The sequence below is a fragment of the Canis lupus genome, chromosome 1 (genome assembly GCF_048164855.1).
Source record: "Canis lupus baileyi chromosome 1, mCanLup2.hap1, whole genome shotgun sequence".
Taxonomy (NCBI): Eukaryota; Metazoa; Chordata; class Mammalia; order Carnivora; family Canidae; genus Canis; species Canis lupus.
In genome coordinates this window covers 111,082,883-111,099,124 of record NC_132838.1, presented here as the reverse complement: position 1 = coordinate 111,099,124, position 16,242 = coordinate 111,082,883, and the positions used below count along the sequence as shown (strand labels likewise).

The following is a 16,242-nucleotide window of genomic DNA, read 5'->3' as shown; positions in this document are numbered from 1 at the left end:
CAGAGCTACAGAGATAGAGACAAGTAGCCAGAAAGAGCAAAACACTGAGGCAGCGCCCGCGAGAGGCCCGCAGCCGCAAGGGTGGGGACCCCGGCCCCCGACCCCGCCCCCTGCCCCCCCACCAGCGCCGGGGCCCAGCCGCCGGGGGCGCCGCGGGTCGGGAGGGGGCGGGCGCGGGGCGCGGCGCGGGCGGGACGCTCGGAGGGCAGCACCGCGGGGCGGCGGGAGCGGCGGCGGGTCCAGGAAACCCCTGGGGCGGACGGGTGGCCCCGGGGGGGCCGGGGGCGGGGAGGCGGGCGACCGGCACCGCCCCGGCCGACAAAAGTCCCTTCAGTTCAGCCGGCGGCAGGGGAAGTCCCGGCGCCCGGCGCAGCCACCCTCCGGTGCCGCCGAGCCGAGCAGCGCTCCGGCCGCCCGCTCGGCCGCCGTCTCCGGCGGCCCCATGCCCCGATGCCCCGCGGGGGCCATGGACGAGGGGCCCGTGGACCTGCGCACCCGGCCCAAGGCCGCCGGGCCCCCGGGCGCCGCGCTGCCGCTCCGCAAGCGCCCTCTGCGCGAGCCCTCCCCGGAACCCGCCGCCCCCCGCGGCGCCGCGGGCCCAGTAGTCGGCCCGGATCCCCTGGGCGGCGGCCCCGACTCCCCGGCGGTCCCCGCGGCCCCCCACGGACTGGCCCGGCCAGAGGCGCTTTACTACCAGGGTGAGTGGCTCCCACGGGTCCGGGCCAGGTGGGGGTCAGACAGGGCGCAGGGTCACCAGAGCCAGGCAACAGAGATCAGGATGCAAATACAGGGGCTCCCCACGGAGCTGAGAAACAGGGGCGACGGAATCCAAGGTCCCAAGGACCTCGGGCTCTGGGGAGCTGCGAGGGAGCAGGGCCTGAGGTCCCGGGGACACGGTCATGGGAACCTCAGGGAGCAGTGCCTTCCGACATAGATATGGGGGTCCCAGGACACCGGGTGTCAGGGGGTCCTGGGGGACAGAGCCCAGTCTGAAAGCCATGATAGGAAGACCCAGGGGACAGTGCCCAGCAGGACAGATAGGGACAGATTCTTGCGGAATCAAGGGGGCAGAGCCTATAGTCCCAAGAACACAGAGTTATTAGCTCTTTAGAACCCAGATATTGAGGATTATAAAGACTCAGTGCTTTGGCCCAAGAAACTGGGGTTCCTGGCATCCAGGTATGTGGTGTCAAAGGAAGTCAGAGAAACAGTGACTCGGGTTCTAAGAAGTCAGATATGGGAGGTGTCAGCACATCAAAATCTCAGGAACCATGATCTCAGGGACTGGTAGGAATCAGGAGAACAGAGTTTAAGCACCCCAATATCTGGAATCACAAGGATCCAAGGAAACAGACGCAGATAGTAGGGGTCCTGAGGAGCCAGCAGGACAGAGAATCTGGGGTCCTGGGCACCAGTTATGTATGGTCACACAGGCTCAAGGTCTCATTGGAGGTCACAAAGTCAGGTGGCCACAAAGTCAAGGCTTGGGAATGGAGGGTTCTAGGAATGGGGGGCAGGACCGGGCGATTCTGGGAGTGAAGGATTTAGGGTCAGGATGAAGAATTAAGGGGTGTCCAGGCAAAAAGCTGCAGGACACCAAGGCCCGGTACTGGGGATACAAGGGTCTGCAAACTTGGGGGTGCATGAATGGGGGCCCCCAAAGATCAGGAGATGAGAGAGGAGGCCAAACAGCATTCTCCCTGTCTCCATCCCTGATCTCAAGGAAGGGGCATCCCTTACCACAGCTGTCCCCACATCACCCATCCCTGAGTCGCCCCAAAGCTGCAGAAAGCCCATGCCTAGTGCCTCCAGACTTTGGCCCAGTTCCTGCACCTTCCACACCATCAGAGTAGAGCAAGTTAGAAAACCTCAGGGTGTGCATCAGGAGGCTTGCCACTGCCTCCTCTTTCCCATTCCCTGCATGAGAAGCCAGGCCTCAGTTTTCTCCATCTGTGTGATGGGTGGATATGGCTTCAACTGCTGCCATGGTTGGCATCTGACATTGTTCGTCTCCTTCTGACCCACCCACCCTTCTCCCCAACTCTCTACACAGTCACCCAACACCCAGTGTTTCATCCATTCTTACTTCCCTCAGCCACAAATTTACTAGGCAAACAGGCCCTCAGGTCCCCCTGCTGGGTGATGATGGGGCTCAGGCCTGTCCTTAAGGAACTCTGCCTAGGAGGAGATGGGGAATCAGACACATGAAGAGATAAGTGATAATGACAGTGACCAGGGCTCACGGAGGACAGTGAAGGGGGAAGCTGCTGGACCCCAGATGGATGTGAAAGGCCACTTTGTCTTGGGCCTTTCGGGCCTGGTATGAAATGCAAAAGGGACCTTAGCAAACAGGGCAGCAGGAGCGAAGGTCTGGAGGTAGGGGGCGGGTTGAGGGTCTGTGAGCTTGGCCTCACCCTTGTCCTTCCTTCTGTCCAGGACCTTTACTTCCCATATACCCCACCCCGAATATGGGCTCCCTCTTCCCTCTCCTGAACCTGCCTACACCCCTGTACTCCATGGTGTACTCCATGGAACATCCCTTGTCGGCTGACATCGCTGTGGCCACCCATGCAGATGAGGACGGAGACACGTAAGTAAAGCCCCCCCCCCCCCCATAAATGGAAGAGCCAGCCCTCCGCCCACCTCACCCACCACCACACAGGGGCACTCAGCTTCCTCTCTGAAAAATGGGCAACCTGAGCGCTTACCTCCTAGGACTGTTTTTGAAGCAGGCAGCTACAAAATTTTTATCCAAATCCAAGCATGAGAGGGGCGCCCGGCTGGCTCCGTCGATAGAACATGCAACTCTTGATCCCAGGGTTGTGAGTTCAAGCCCCACATTGGGTATGGGGATAACTTTTTTTTTTTTAAGATTTATTTATTTATTTACTTATTTATTCATGAGAGACAGAGAGAGACAGAGAGAGATGCAGAGACAAAGGCAGAGGGTGAAGCCGACTCCATGCAAGGAGCCAGACATGGGACTTGATCCCCGATCCTGGGATCACACCCTGAGCGGAAGGCAGACGATCAACCACTAAGCCACCCAGGCGTCCTGGGGATGATTTTTAAAAAATAAAATAATCAAAGGTACCCAAATATACCCCAAAATTCTTTTTAAAACTCCAAACAGGAGAAAGATATTTCATTGATTGATTTGTTATATATGAATTATACATGTTAAGCTCTTAGCACTGAGCCTGGTAGGTTATAAGAACTCAGTAAGTACTCATTAATTAATATCATTGCTATTATATACTTTATGTTAAACCCAGCACACGTACACACATAGAAGTAAAAATTGCGCAGAACAAGAGACCCCCTTAATAGATGGGATCTACTTTGTATTTTCTATTCTAGACTCTTCCATTGTTTCAGGGTCAGAGGTCAGTCGATTGATTTGAGGATCCCTTAAACCGATTTCACAAATTCCATAGTTCATCATCACCTGCAGTTGAAAACGTGCCCTTGAGGCCGCTGAGAACCCCTGCAAGGAAGGGTTTAGCTCTGTGCCCAGTGCATAGTCAGCGCTCAACACACTTGACCATCGATTATTACTTCTCCACCTAGGTTTGAATTTCAGCTGGCCACATTCTCACCGTTCTCGGCCAGAGTTTTCCCCTGTCAAAAACAAGAACTGTAAGCGTGTAAAAGTCTGTGAGGCACACAAGAAATCTCTTCTATAAAGCGCTTACCTGGGAATTGGTTTGGGGACTGGAAACCAAAGGTAGGGATGGAATGGACAGGCTCATTGCTGCAGAAAAAGGGGCCATCACTGGCCAACTTGTGACTTCACATCCCTGAGCCTCAGATTTTCCCTTTCTGGAAATCGGGGCTCATACAGGACCTATGAAAATTAGGATTCAGTGCAGTTGATGCCCATGCGCATAGAACATAGGCCAGGGCCAAGCACACAGTAGGTCCTCTATGCAGGGGGATGGGGTGTTCTAACAGAGCTCCCGGGGTGGTTGTGGGCCATCCTGTGAGTCCAAGCAGGAGAAAGTGCCCAAGATACCTAAAAGGCTGAATAAAACTAGTTCCCTCCCACTGTGGGTACCTCTGGGGTCATCTGTGAAATACATTTTATTTGTATCTGCCCCCAGGGGTGATTTGTTTGCAGCCTGCGAATGCAGGGTGCAGAAGGCCATTGGCACAACCAGCCTCAAATGCTGCGCCCCACCCGCCCTCCCCTGCCCTCCCCCGCTCTCCCCCCTCCCCTCCAAAGCAAACACTTCAGCCTCAGCTGCCTGTTGGGGGAAATCCCTTCCCGCAGAACTTGACCGCAGCCCAGCTGCTCTGCCTCCCCCACGTCAGCAGCCGTCACTCACTCGCAGCCTCCCCCTCCTGGCGTTCAATCTAACCTTAACCCCTTTCCGCTGGGGCCGAGACCTTACCGGAATGGACAGCTGGCTAGCCTGGGGGTGGGGGAGGGGGACACGCTAAGTCTGGGTCCCCAAAGCAGCAGAGCTTCGTGGGGAGCCTGGACTTCTAGGGACTCGAGAGAGCAAGAATCTCGGGGCACTGGGAAGGTAGAGAAGAGCAGAGGTCGGGGTACTGTATTCCTTGACCCCTGAGGCGTTAAGGAACAGGGTCCAGCGACTGGGAAAGCTGGTATCTGCAAAGAGTTAGGGCACCGTATTCGGGTCCTAAGAGATCTCGGGGGTGGATGCCGGGATATGGGGGATAGGGAGCCAGCTGGAGGCAGAGCTCAGAAGGGTGGAGTTCCAAAGGGGCCCTTAGGCTGGAAAACTTGGGGTCCTCCCCGCCACCCCCACCCAGGAAAGCTTGGTCTTTTTGTTTGGCCTCCCTCCTGCTCCACCCCACGCGAGGATGGAAGTGGGGGTGCCGGGGGTGGCCGGGGTAGATCCCCGGCGGGAGGCTTCCCTCCCCCGGGAGCAGGAAGCGGAGCCCCGCCCAGCAGACCTGTTACTGGAAGTCCGAGGGCTGGGCCGCCCCTCCCGTCCCCACTTCCTCCAGCCCCGCCCCACCCCCTGCAGCCCGCGCGTTTATGGGAACTCAGGCCTGGACGGTTTCTCTGAAATCATTCGCTCCCTCTGCCCTCACTTAACCCCGCCCGCCCCGAGAGGGACCCAGGCCAGGCTTCCTGGGAGATGGAGGGAGGGAAAGGAACCTTTCTCCGCCCACCCCCACCCCCCACACACACCCCAGGCCTAGGTCCGCCCCTCCCCCAACATTTTCCTTTTAAATTTGGCTTTCACGATTCGGGATCCAGGTTCCGCATTTCACCTGCAAAGCGCCTCTTGGGAGGTGGGCGCTATTGTGGGCTCTAAGGTACCAAGGAGAAAACCGGAGGGGCACGTGACTTTGCTCTAGCACAAACAGCTGCAACCCTGGCCTGGTTAGCCCCCCAAAGCCACCAGCCCCGGGAGCGGGGGCGGCGGGGGGCGGGGCGGGGGGGGTTGAGGTTCCTGCACGATCTCTCTCCACCGTCACCCGTCACCGAAGCACTTAGAGAGCTAGTTTAAAATGCGGATTCTGGAAGCACATTTCACAATGGGAAGGTTCACCTGCCTTAGCATGGCTCTGGTTATTGGGAAATATTTTCCAGATCCATGCCAGTGGGGATGAAGGAAGAACTGGGCAGAAATGGGGCTGTTGGGAGTCTCAGCAGGGCCTTAGCTGTCCAATGGGGAATAGAGCAGCTGCTGTGGCCTCTAGAGATGGGGCCAGAAGACTAGGCCCTCTATGCCAGCACTGACCAGTCACTGGATGCCACGGGATGGCAGCTGCCCCCACTCATGACCCAGGCAAGCAGTGCTTTTCAGCAGAGGGTAATTCCCGGAGAGAGCTGATAGGCGACAACCTTCCCAGAAGCTGGGAGAGTGAGTCCTTTGGTCCGGAAGGAGGGAATCTGAGTTGTGCAGCCAGTGTCCAGAACAATGACTCCATCCCAGTACTCCCACCTCCCCTTTGGGCAAAAATTCCTCCACACAAATGCTTCTGGGTTGGAGGCTGAGCGTAACATGCAGTCACAACAGATGGAGAGTACTTCCCTGGGGCCCTAGAGAGAGGTGGGAACAAGCTCACCGGCCTCAAGGATGGCCAGGGATCACTGTGACGGATTCATTTATTCAGTGCATGTTTGTGGAGCACCTGCTCAGCACCAGCTGCAGTCCTAGGCACTGGGCAGTGACCAAAGCAGACAAAATGCCCTGCCCTGGTGGAGCTGACATTCTAGCTTCAGAGATTCAGACAGGAAACAAATAAACTACAATGTTGGGTGATGATGTAGAGGAAAATTAGGCAGGGGAGGGGGGAAGGGGAGGTGGCCATACCATTTTAGCAGAGGCCCAAATGAGGGGAACTACGCAGTGCAGATTATCTGGGGGATGACTGTTCCAGGCAGAGGGAACAACCAGTGCAAAGGCCCTGGGGGTATCTGGGGATGACAGTTCCAGGCAGAGGGAACAGTCAATGCAAAGGCCCTGAGGGGCAAAAAAAACAAAGGCCCTGAGGGGCAAGCATGCTAGTTTTGCTTGAGGAACAGCAAGGAAGCCAAGCAGAGTGAAGAGAGCAGATGGAGAAGAAATCAAAGGGATGGAAGAGGGGAGGCAAGATCACATGGGGCCTGTTTGGCCTTGATTCTGAGAGTTCTGAGCAGAAGTGGCACTTGACCTGATTTAGGTTGCAAAAGGGTCTCTCTGGCTGCTATGTGGGAGACAGACAGCAGGGCAGAGGTGGAAGCAGGGAGGCCAGTGAGGAGCAAACAGTCCAGGAGGGAGGTGATGGTGGCTGAACCGGGAGGGAGGGAGTGAGGGTCAGGAAAAGTGGGTGGATTCTGTATATACTTTCAAACTCCCCAGCACATGTTGGGAGTTAGCACCACTCAGCGTATGGAGGTGAGAGATGACCACCCCTAATGCTTGTGATCCCCCAGGCCACTCCACATTGCGGTGGTGCAGGGCAACCTGCCAGCTGTACATCGGCTTGTCAACCTCTTCCAGCATGGGGGCCGAGAGCTAGATATCTACAACAACCTGCGACAGGTGAGCCTGGGGGGCTTGGATCCGATGGAAGAGAGGACTAAGTCCTAGAAGCTGGGGATCCAGACTCGGAGATCCTCAGAGACAAGACTGGGGACACAGGTCCAAGCAGGTTCCTCATAGTCTCTGTTCCACAGACACCGCTACACCTGGCTGTGATCACCACACTGCCATCGATGGTGCGGCTCCTAGTGATGGCGGGTGCCAGTCCCATGGCCCTGGACCGCCATGGCCAGACGGCAGCCCACCTGGCCTGTGAGCACCGCAGCCCGACGTGCCTGCGGGCCCTTCTGGACAGCGCAGCCCCGGGCACCGTGGACCTGGAGGCCCGCAACTACGACGGTGAGCACCTACCCCGGCGCCGGTGGGGCTGTCTGGCAAGACCTGAGGTCCTTCTGGGGTCCAGCGCCCCTGGCCCAGGTTAACTGAGAATTCCTGTCCCTCAGGGCTCACCGCCCTGCACGTGGCCGTGAACATGCAGTGCCCCGAAGCCGTGCTGCTCCTGCTGGAGCGAGGTGCTGACATCGACGCGGTGGTGAGCAGGCGCGGCCGCGGCTCGGCGGGAGGAGCGTGGGGGCGGGGCTTGCGTGGGAGACCGCGAGTGGGTGGGGTGGGATTGAGGTGCTGGACCAAGAGCCTGGGATACGGGCCGGCTGATTGGGCAGAGCTCGGAGAGGCTCAAAGAGCTTCCCTCCCTCCTGCAGGACATTAAAAGCGGCCGCTCCCCGCTCATCCACGCAGTGGAAAACAACAGCCTTAGTATGGTGCAGCTGCTGCTGCAGGTGGGTCGGCGCCCGCGCGGGCCTCTCCCCGCTCTCGGCCGCGGCACGCAGCCTGCGCTCCAGCTCTGGCCCCCGCTCTGGCTCCGCTTCCAGATCTGCCCCCTCCTTCTAGGCCTCGTTGTGTCAACCCTCTGACTGCCCTCTTGTCCGGGGCCTTCTCGCTTGCCTTCCCCCGCCCCCAGAACGAGCCAGGCCCGCTGCAGCGACGACGGCCTTGCTCACCCTGCGTCCCGCGCTGTCCTTGCGCCCGCCTCGCCTCTGGACCTTCCCTCCCTCCGGGGGCGCCCCCACTCCGAGCGGCCGCGTCCAGCCCCGGGTGGTCAGCCCGGGCCCCGCCCCCGCCCCCTGCCGCGCACCCCCGCGGCGGCCGTCCCCGCCGTCCCCCCTGACGCGACCCTCCCGCCCCGCAGCACGGCGCCAACGTGAACGCGCAGATGTACTCGGGCAGCTCGGCGCTGCACTCGGCGTCCGGCCGCGGGCTCCTCCCGCTGGTGCGCACGCTGGTCCGCAGCGGCGCCGACAGCGGCCTCAAGAACTGCCACAACGACACGCCGCTCATGGTGGCGCGCAGCCGCCGGGTGAGTGCGCGGGGAGCGGGCGCGGACGGGACCCCGGGCGACGCCCGCCCCGCGAGAGCCCCGGTGAGAGCGAGCAGCGCGGGCCGGAGCCGCCCGGTGGTGACCCCCATCTTCCTGCAGGTCATCGACATCCTGAGGGGGAAGGCGACCCGGCCGGCGCCCGCATCACAGCCAGAGCCCTCCCCGGAACGCAGCGCCACCACCTCCCCCGAGAGCAGCAGCCTCCTCAGCTCCAACGGTGAGGACCGAGCTCCCTGCCACCAACCTCTCAGCGCCCCCCCCACAACCCTCCAGGCCCCCACCCCTCCTCCCCCGGAACCCTCCAGGCCTGTGTACCCTTCCCTGCCCCCCTGGAACCCTCCAGGCCCCCTTCCCTCCTCAACCCTCCAGGCCCCCTCCCCTCCTCAACCCTCCAGGCCCCCTTCCCTCCTCCCCTGGAACCCTCCAGACCCCTTCCCCTCCTCCCCCCGGAACCTTCCAGGCCCCGTACCCTTCCCCAGACCCCCAGAGCAGGCCTAGCACCTTGTGTCCGGATCTGGTGCTCACCACTTTCTTCTCCCCACAGGTCTCCTTTCTGCGTCCCCCTCCTCCTCGCCCTCCCAGTCTCCTCCCAAGGACCCGCCTGGATTCCCCATGGCTCCCCCCAGTTTCTTCCTTCCTCCCTCATCTCCACCTGCCTTCCTGCCCTTCGCTGGGGTCCTCCGAGCCCCTGGCCGGCCAGTGCCTCCCTCGCCAGCTCCAGGAGGCAGCTGAGAGGGATGGGGGGGCAGATCTCAGACTCATGCGGAGGGACCTCCCTGCCCTGTGGGGTCAACCCTCCTAGAAACTGTGAAGACCTTACTCTGCCCCCCCCCTTCAGGACCAGGATTTGCACAGAGGCACAAGCATGTACCCATAAGCCCCCTCTTCTGAGCAAAGATATTCTCCTGCCTCCACTCAACTTGTGGCCCCCCCAGGCCTTTTACCCCTGTTATTCTCAGGCGCCAGTCCCCTGTCTGGAATTCCACCCAGATTCCTTCTCCTCCCCCAGAGCTGGTGGAACCAGGGAATAGTCACTCCCCTCCCCCCACCCCCCCAGCTGGGTGAGGAGGGGGAGATGGGCCATAGCCAGGCACTGATAACAATGTAAATTATTAGGCATTTTGGTTGGATTTCTTTTGTAATAAACTATTTTTGTACCATACCCAGGCTTGGCAGGGCCTCTTTCACGGGAGGTCTGGAGGAAGTGTGCTTGTGTGTGTGCACAGCTGTACGTCCTACCCAGCTGACTCCATGAGTGACCTTGTGGGTCTCAGACTGATGATGGTAATGATGGTACATGTGGGTGACCCTGGCACTTCTAGTTTGCCCATTCTGTTGTGTCACTGTGCCACCATTTCTGAGGACGACGTAGTGTGTGACATCCTTCCGGGGCACCATTTCGGATTCCATAGTGACCCCAGGTGTCTGCATGTGTGTGTGTGTGTGTTTTTATTTATTTATTCATGAGAGACAGAGAAAGGCAGAGAGACAGGCAGAGGGAGAAGCAGGCTCCCTGCGGGACTCGATCCCAGGACCCCAGGATCATGACCTGAGGTCATGGCAGAGGCTCAACAACTGAGCTACCCAGGTGCCCCTTGTATGTGTGTTTCTGAGGTTTGTGGGTCCCAGTTGGGGAGCTGACTGTCATGTGATTGATGGTCTCTGGGCCTGTGTGTATGTGTGTATGTGTGTGTGTAGCAGTTGTGAGTGTTCCCAACATTGAAACCTGTGGTCATCGTGTGATTCTTTGTATGACTGCCTTGCTTGGTCCACCGTGTGTTTGACTCAGCAATTCCAGAGCCCCCCTGACATAACAATGTTTGGGTCTTAACTCTGTGGATGTGTCACTTCTTTATCACACTTAACATTTGTATTCATCTCCCATCACCCCTGTCACAAAGCACCACCAATTTAGTGGCTTAAAATAACGGATTGATTCACTTACAGTTCTAGAGGTCAGAAGTCCGAAATCAGTTTCATTGGCCCAATGTCAAAGTGTCAGCAGGGCTGTTTCCTTCTGGAAGCTCTAGGGGAGAATCCACCTCCTTGCCTTTTTCAGCTTCTAGAGGCTGCGTTCCTTGTCTCATGGTCCCTTCTATCACTTTGACCTCTTGCTTCCATCTGCACTTTTAAAAAGATTTTATTTATTTATTCATGAGAGAGAGACATGGGCAGAGGGAGAAGCAGGCTTCCTGTGGGGAGCCCAATGCAGGACTCAATCCCAGGGCCCCAGGATCATGACCTGAGCTGAAGGCAGATGGTCAACTGCTAAGCCACACAGCCATCCCCCCCACCTTTTTAAAGATTTTATTACTAATTTATTTGATAGAGCAAAAGAGAGATCAGGAGGAAAGTGCAAAGGGAGAGAATCTCAAGCAGACTCTGTGCTAAGCACAGAGCCTGACATGGGGCTCAATCTTGTGACCCTGAGATCATGACGGATGCTCAGCCCAGGGAGCCACCCAAGCGCCCCTTCATCCGCACTTCCACCCAGACCTCCTGCCTCCTTCTTAGAAGGACCCTGCAATTATACTGGACCCACTGAGATAATCTAAGTTCCTCTCTTCATCTCAAGATCCTTAATTTCATCACATCTGCAAAGTCTCTTTTGCCATTTAAAGTAACTTCCACAGATCGCAGGGATTAGAATATAGGGATCTTTCAGAGCCTTTATTCAGCCCACCCCATGCTTCAATCAGAAAAGCAACATTACTAGGAAGTGGGTATATGGATAAGAGACTTGTTACAGGAATTTGAACACCGGAAAGAAGATAGATGTAGGGTGGAGGAGACCGAGGACAAGCTGGCACCCCCAAGGAGGAACTCAAATCCACGTTGGTATCCACTGTCCCCAACCTTGATGAAAGGGGTGTCTTGTGGGAGAAGCTGGTCCAACCATGGTCCAATTCTATTGGCATGCGTGTGTGCATTTCTGAATGATGGTGAGTTCTTTTCTTTTCTTTTCTTTTCTTTTCTTTTCTTTTCTTTTCTTTTCTTTTTTTTCCTTCCTTCCTTCCTTCCTTTTTCTCCGGGGCCTCCCTGAACCTCTGGCTCTTCTTTAAAAAAAAAAAAAGGGAATCCCTGGGTGGCTCAGTGGCTTAGTGCCTGCCTTTGACCCAGAGCATGATCCTGGAGTCCCAGGATCGAGTCCCATGTCAGGCTTCTGTGTGGAGCCTGCTTCTCCCTCTGCCTGTGTCTCTACTTCTCTCTCTCTCTCTCTCTCTCTGTGTGTGTCTCTCATGAATAAATAAATAAAATCAAAGATTATTTATCTTTGATTTTATTTATTTATTCATGAGACACTGAGAGAGAGGCAGAGACATAAGCAGGTCCCATGCAGGGAGCCTGATGTGGGATTCAATCCCGAGACTCCAGGATCATGCCCGGAGCTGAAGTCAGATGCTTAACCGCTGAGCCACCCAGGCGTCCCAAACCTCTGGTTCTTCTTCTGTCTTGGCCACTGTGACATTTCTGCTGACACCACTCCATGACATGTTGTATCTTTGGGGCTGACTGCCTTAATATCTTCTTGGGAGACAATGTTAGGAATGACCGAGTGTATGAGCAAGCACATGGGAGTGCGTACACATATGCACATGCATTCGCATGCACATGCTTTGGGGTGCACTCTCCCTGGGTGACCTATCCTGGTCCCTGACTTAGCTGGCTGTACGTCTTTGTATGTGTTTAGGACCATGTACCGGTGTTTCTGAGCCTGCTCCTGGGTCACAGCAGCCTTGCAGGTGCCTGACCTTGGAAGGTCCACTTGCTTCCTATGGGCTGCTGTAACAAATGGCCACAAACAAGGAGGCGTAAAGCAACAGAAAGTTATCCTCTCACAGTTCTAGAGGCCAGAGGTCTGAAATCAAGGAGTCGGCAGGGGCACACTCCCTCCAAAGGTGCCTTGCTCCTTCCAGCAGCTGCTGGGCCCCCATGTTCCAGCGTTCCTGGGCTCAGGGCTACATCTTCCTCCGCCCTCTCCTGGATGTGTCTGGTCTCCTCTGCTGCCTCCTGTAAGGACATGTATGTCAATGGATTTAGGGCCCATGTAGATAACCCAAGAGATCCTTCCCTTAATTGCATCTGCAAAGACCTTATTTCCAAGTAAGGTCATATTCGCAAGTTCCAAGGGTTAGGATAGGGATGTATTCTGGGGGGAGGAAGAACCACCATTCCCACTATGGAGGGTGACTGTTCGGCCCTGCAAGCTGCTGCATGTGAGAATTTCCTGTGCGATGATCCACACACACACATAAGGCCACTCACAATGAGTGTCTCTCCCACAGAGCGTCAGCCGTGGGAGGGCAGTACAGGGCCTTCTTCCCTGCGGCCCCCCACAGCAGCCAGCACACTGCCTGGCATGAAGCATACCCTTGAGAAGTGATGGGTGGATGAATGAGCCTCCCCCACCCCCACCCCCTACTCTGGCCTCTGTGATTCTGGCTGCATCTAGTCTCATATCACCTTGTATGACCCCTTTGAGGGTATTCATAGAAACATAGGGGCTGGGCAGCCCAGGTGGCTAGGCAGTTTAGCACCGCCTTCAGCCCAGGGCCTAATCCTGGAGACCCAGGATCGAGTCCCACGTCAGGCTCCCAGCATGGAGCCTGCTTCTCCCTCTGCCTCTCTCTCTCTCTCTCTCTCTGTTTCTGAATAAATAAATAAAATCTTAAAAAAGAAAGAAAGAAAGAAACAAACAAACAAACATAGGGACATCTGAGTGGCTCAGTTGGTTGGGCAATGCTTTGGCTCAGGTCATGATCCTAGGGTCCAGGGATCAAGTCCCACATCTGCTCCCTGCTCAGCGGGGAGCCTGCTTCTTTCTTCCTCTCCCTCTGTCCCCTCCCCCCCCCCCCCCCCAGTTCGCGTGTGCTTTTTCTCTCTCAAATAAATACAATCTTAAAAAAAAAAAAAAAGAAAGAAACGTAAATATTAGCAGCCATTTACTGGCCATGACAACATCCATATTCCAGATGAAAAAACTGAAAGCCAGATTGGAAATCTCCTGTCCAAGCCCAGGTCTGTGCCTCCAAAGTCCATGCTCATAATCACGGGGCCCTCTCACCATGCAGAAAAGCCGTGCATGGTTGCAACTATTATTTTAACTGGACACGCAAGGCATGCACCCATGCACGCGTTGTGGGCTACTGGAAAGGATAACAAGCAGGTGTGGCATTGAGAGCACAGGGTCTGGAGTCAGGACTGAGTTCGAGTCTTGCCTTTCCATTTCCTGGCTGTGTGACCTTGATCAGATGACATCTCAGGCCTGAGCCTGTTTCCTCATCTGTAGAAAGGAGGCACAATAACGGTGCCACCATGCCAGTTTGTCAGGAGGATTTTTTTTTAAGATTTTATTTATTTATTTGACAGGGAGCGCACAAGCAGGGGGAGTGGCGGGGAGAGGGAGAGGGAGAAACAGGCTCCCCACTGAGCACAGGGCCCAACCTGAGGCTCAATCCCAGGACCCTGAGATCATGACCTGAGCAGAAATCAAGAGTCAGATGCCCCCCGGGGTGCCCCGAGTTGATGAGGATTTAATGGGAGTATGGGTGCCGGGCCTGGCCCATTATCCTAGAGTGCGTGCTGGGAATCTCCTCGTCCTTGTGAGTCCAGGCTGTGGGTGATGAGCCTCTTTGTGTGAGAGAAACTATCTCCAGGTTCAAGAGCTGAACCCAGCACTGACCCTGGTAAGTTACTTCTCTAAAACAAAGGATCTAGCTTCTCCACACACGGAAATCCCCTCTCAGCCTCCTGACCTTGGGACTGGGCGCGTGTCCTTACACACCCATCCCCCTTAACAACCATCCCCTTTCCCTTGCAGAAGAGCAGACTCAGGAGCGGGGAGGAGGTCCCCATACAGGGTCTCTAGCCCCCCAGACCTCACAGGATTAAGCACACACCCCTCACCCACTGCTACCAAGCCTGCTCACCTTGTCTCTGACAGTCAGCCCTAACATTCAAAAGCCAAAAGTCACATTTTCAAATGCATTTCTCGGGGGGCCCCAGCCCCTGCTACAAAGTTTCACTTACTATCACCACCTTGGGTAAATCCAGACACTCAGTCAGAGAATGTCTCTTCAGGTGCATGCGTGAAATCCGCTAAATCATCGATGCCAGTGCCATTCCCGAGAAACGAATTTAAGAGCGTGCCAATGAAGCAGAACACATCTGCTGGTTAGGTGTGTTTGCAGACCCTCACGTAAGCCACGCCTCCATTTTACAAAAAGAGAAACTGAGGCCATGGGAGGGTAAAAGTGACTCGGTGAGCTTATGGGTCCAGGATTCTGGGATTCATCATAACCAAGCGATGGAATTTGTCACCAGTCATGGAATGACCAACATCCTGTGCCTTCTGAGACGCAGTCTGGGTCTATGCACCCAGACGGACACGGCATCTCTTCTGGAATATTCTTGCCACCAAAATCTAATGATGAGGAAATATCAGATAAACTCAAAACCCAGGGGGACATCTTACAAAAGAACTGACCTGGCATGTTCAAAAATGTCAACCTTGCAACACACAGAGAAAGTTGGAACAATCATACCAGACAGAGTCGAAGAAGACAGTAAACTGAATACAACTCACAGCCTTGGTTTGGATACTGGGGAGAAAAAAACGTTTTGCGAGGAAGGATAGTTTGGAGGCAAAACTGGTAAAGTGAGTCTAGGCTGCACTGTTAGACACCAGTCCTGTACGGCGGTCAAATGTCCTGATTTTACGACTTGTGTCTGAGAACATCCTTATGAGTGGAAATATAAGTGTTTAGGGGCAAAGGGGCTTGATGTCTGAAACTCACCCTCCAATAATAGTTCAGAGGGGAGAAAAGCAGAGAGAGCCAATGATAGAGCACACGAGCAATTGTTAATTGGTGAATCTGGGTGAAGGCCACATGAGAAGTCTTCGTCCTGTTGTTGCTACTTTCCTAGAAGCTTAAAATGATTTCAGGGGACGCCTGGATGGCTCAGTGGTTGAGCATCTGCCTTGGGTTCAGGTCGTGATTCTGGGGTCCTGCATGGGGCTCCCCACAGGGAGCCTCCTTCTCCCTCTGCCTGTGTCTATGCCTTTCTCTCTCTGTGTCTCTCATGAATAAATACATAAAATCTGTTTTTTTTTTAAAAAAAAAGGGCAGAGCCAGTGCTCTTTAAAAAAATAATAAAATATGGGGATTCTTGGATGGCTCAGCGGTTTGGAGCCTGCCTTTGGCCCAGGGCGTGATCCTGGAGGCCCTGAATCGAGTCCACATCAGGCTCCCTGCATGGAGCCTGCTTCTCCCTCTGCCTTTCTCTCTCTCTCTGTGTCTCTCATGAATAAATAAATAAAACATTTAAAATAAATAAATAAAATGAAATCATTTCCAAAGAGAAAAAATGATTGCAAATTAAAAAGTCATGGTTTAAAAGTTGAAGGTTCAAGGCTTTGTGTTTCCATGAGTATCTAAATCTGTCATGCATTTGTGGTCAGAGTTTCAGGAGCTGGGAGGGTGAATTTGCTGCTTCAGACAAGGCTTCGGGGCACGACCCGGGCCTTGGGGCGTGGTCAGGGGGCGTGGCCAGACGCAGAGGCCTGGCTGGGATGAAGAGCGGGCTGCAGCCTGAAGGGCGGTCGGAACCTTGGGGCGTGGCCAGGGCCCCGGAGGTGTGGCCAGGGTCTGGGGGCGTGGCTTGAGAGACTTTCCCAAGGGAGGAGGTAAGTTTGTACTTGGAGCGCCCTCTCGTGGCTATACTGGGGCCTGGCCTCCACACTTTTATTTTTTATTTTTATTTATTTATTTATTTTTAAAGATTTTATTCCCTGTGGGGAGCCCGCAGGGGAACTCGATCCCAGGACCCCGGGATCACGACCTGAGCCAAGAGCTG

At 55.5% G+C, this 16,242-nt stretch overlaps 1 protein-coding gene across 1 annotated transcript; it reads left to right on the top strand.

Annotated features, from left to right (window-relative positions):
* Window positions 1–320: 320 nt before the first annotated feature.
* BCL3 (BCL3 transcription coactivator) lies at window positions 321–9,547 on the top strand. The gene is made up of 9 exons (XM_072774786.1): window positions 321–698; window positions 2,437–2,590; window positions 6,899–7,007; window positions 7,142–7,346; window positions 7,451–7,539; window positions 7,709–7,786; window positions 8,197–8,364; window positions 8,485–8,602; window positions 8,930–9,547. The coding sequence occupies exons 1-9, from the start codon at window positions 443–445 to the stop codon at window positions 9,115–9,117; spliced, it is 1,365 nt and encodes a 454-aa protein (XP_072630887.1). The 5' UTR covers window positions 321–442; the 3' UTR covers window positions 9,118–9,547.
* The last annotated feature ends 6,695 nt before the right edge of the window (window positions 9,548–16,242 follow it).

Coding starts and splice junctions, on each gene's coding strand:
- BCL3 (XM_072774786.1), top strand. CDS start 443: ATGCCCCGATGCCCCGCGGGGGCCATGGACGAGGGGCCCGTGGACCTG. Junction 699..2,436: donor AGAGGCGCTTTACTACCAGG/GTGAGTGGCTCC, acceptor CCTTCTGTCCAG/GACCTTTACTTCCCATATAC. Junction 2,591..6,898: donor GCAGATGAGGACGGAGACAC/GTAAGTAAAGCC, acceptor GTGATCCCCCAG/GCCACTCCACATTGCGGTGG.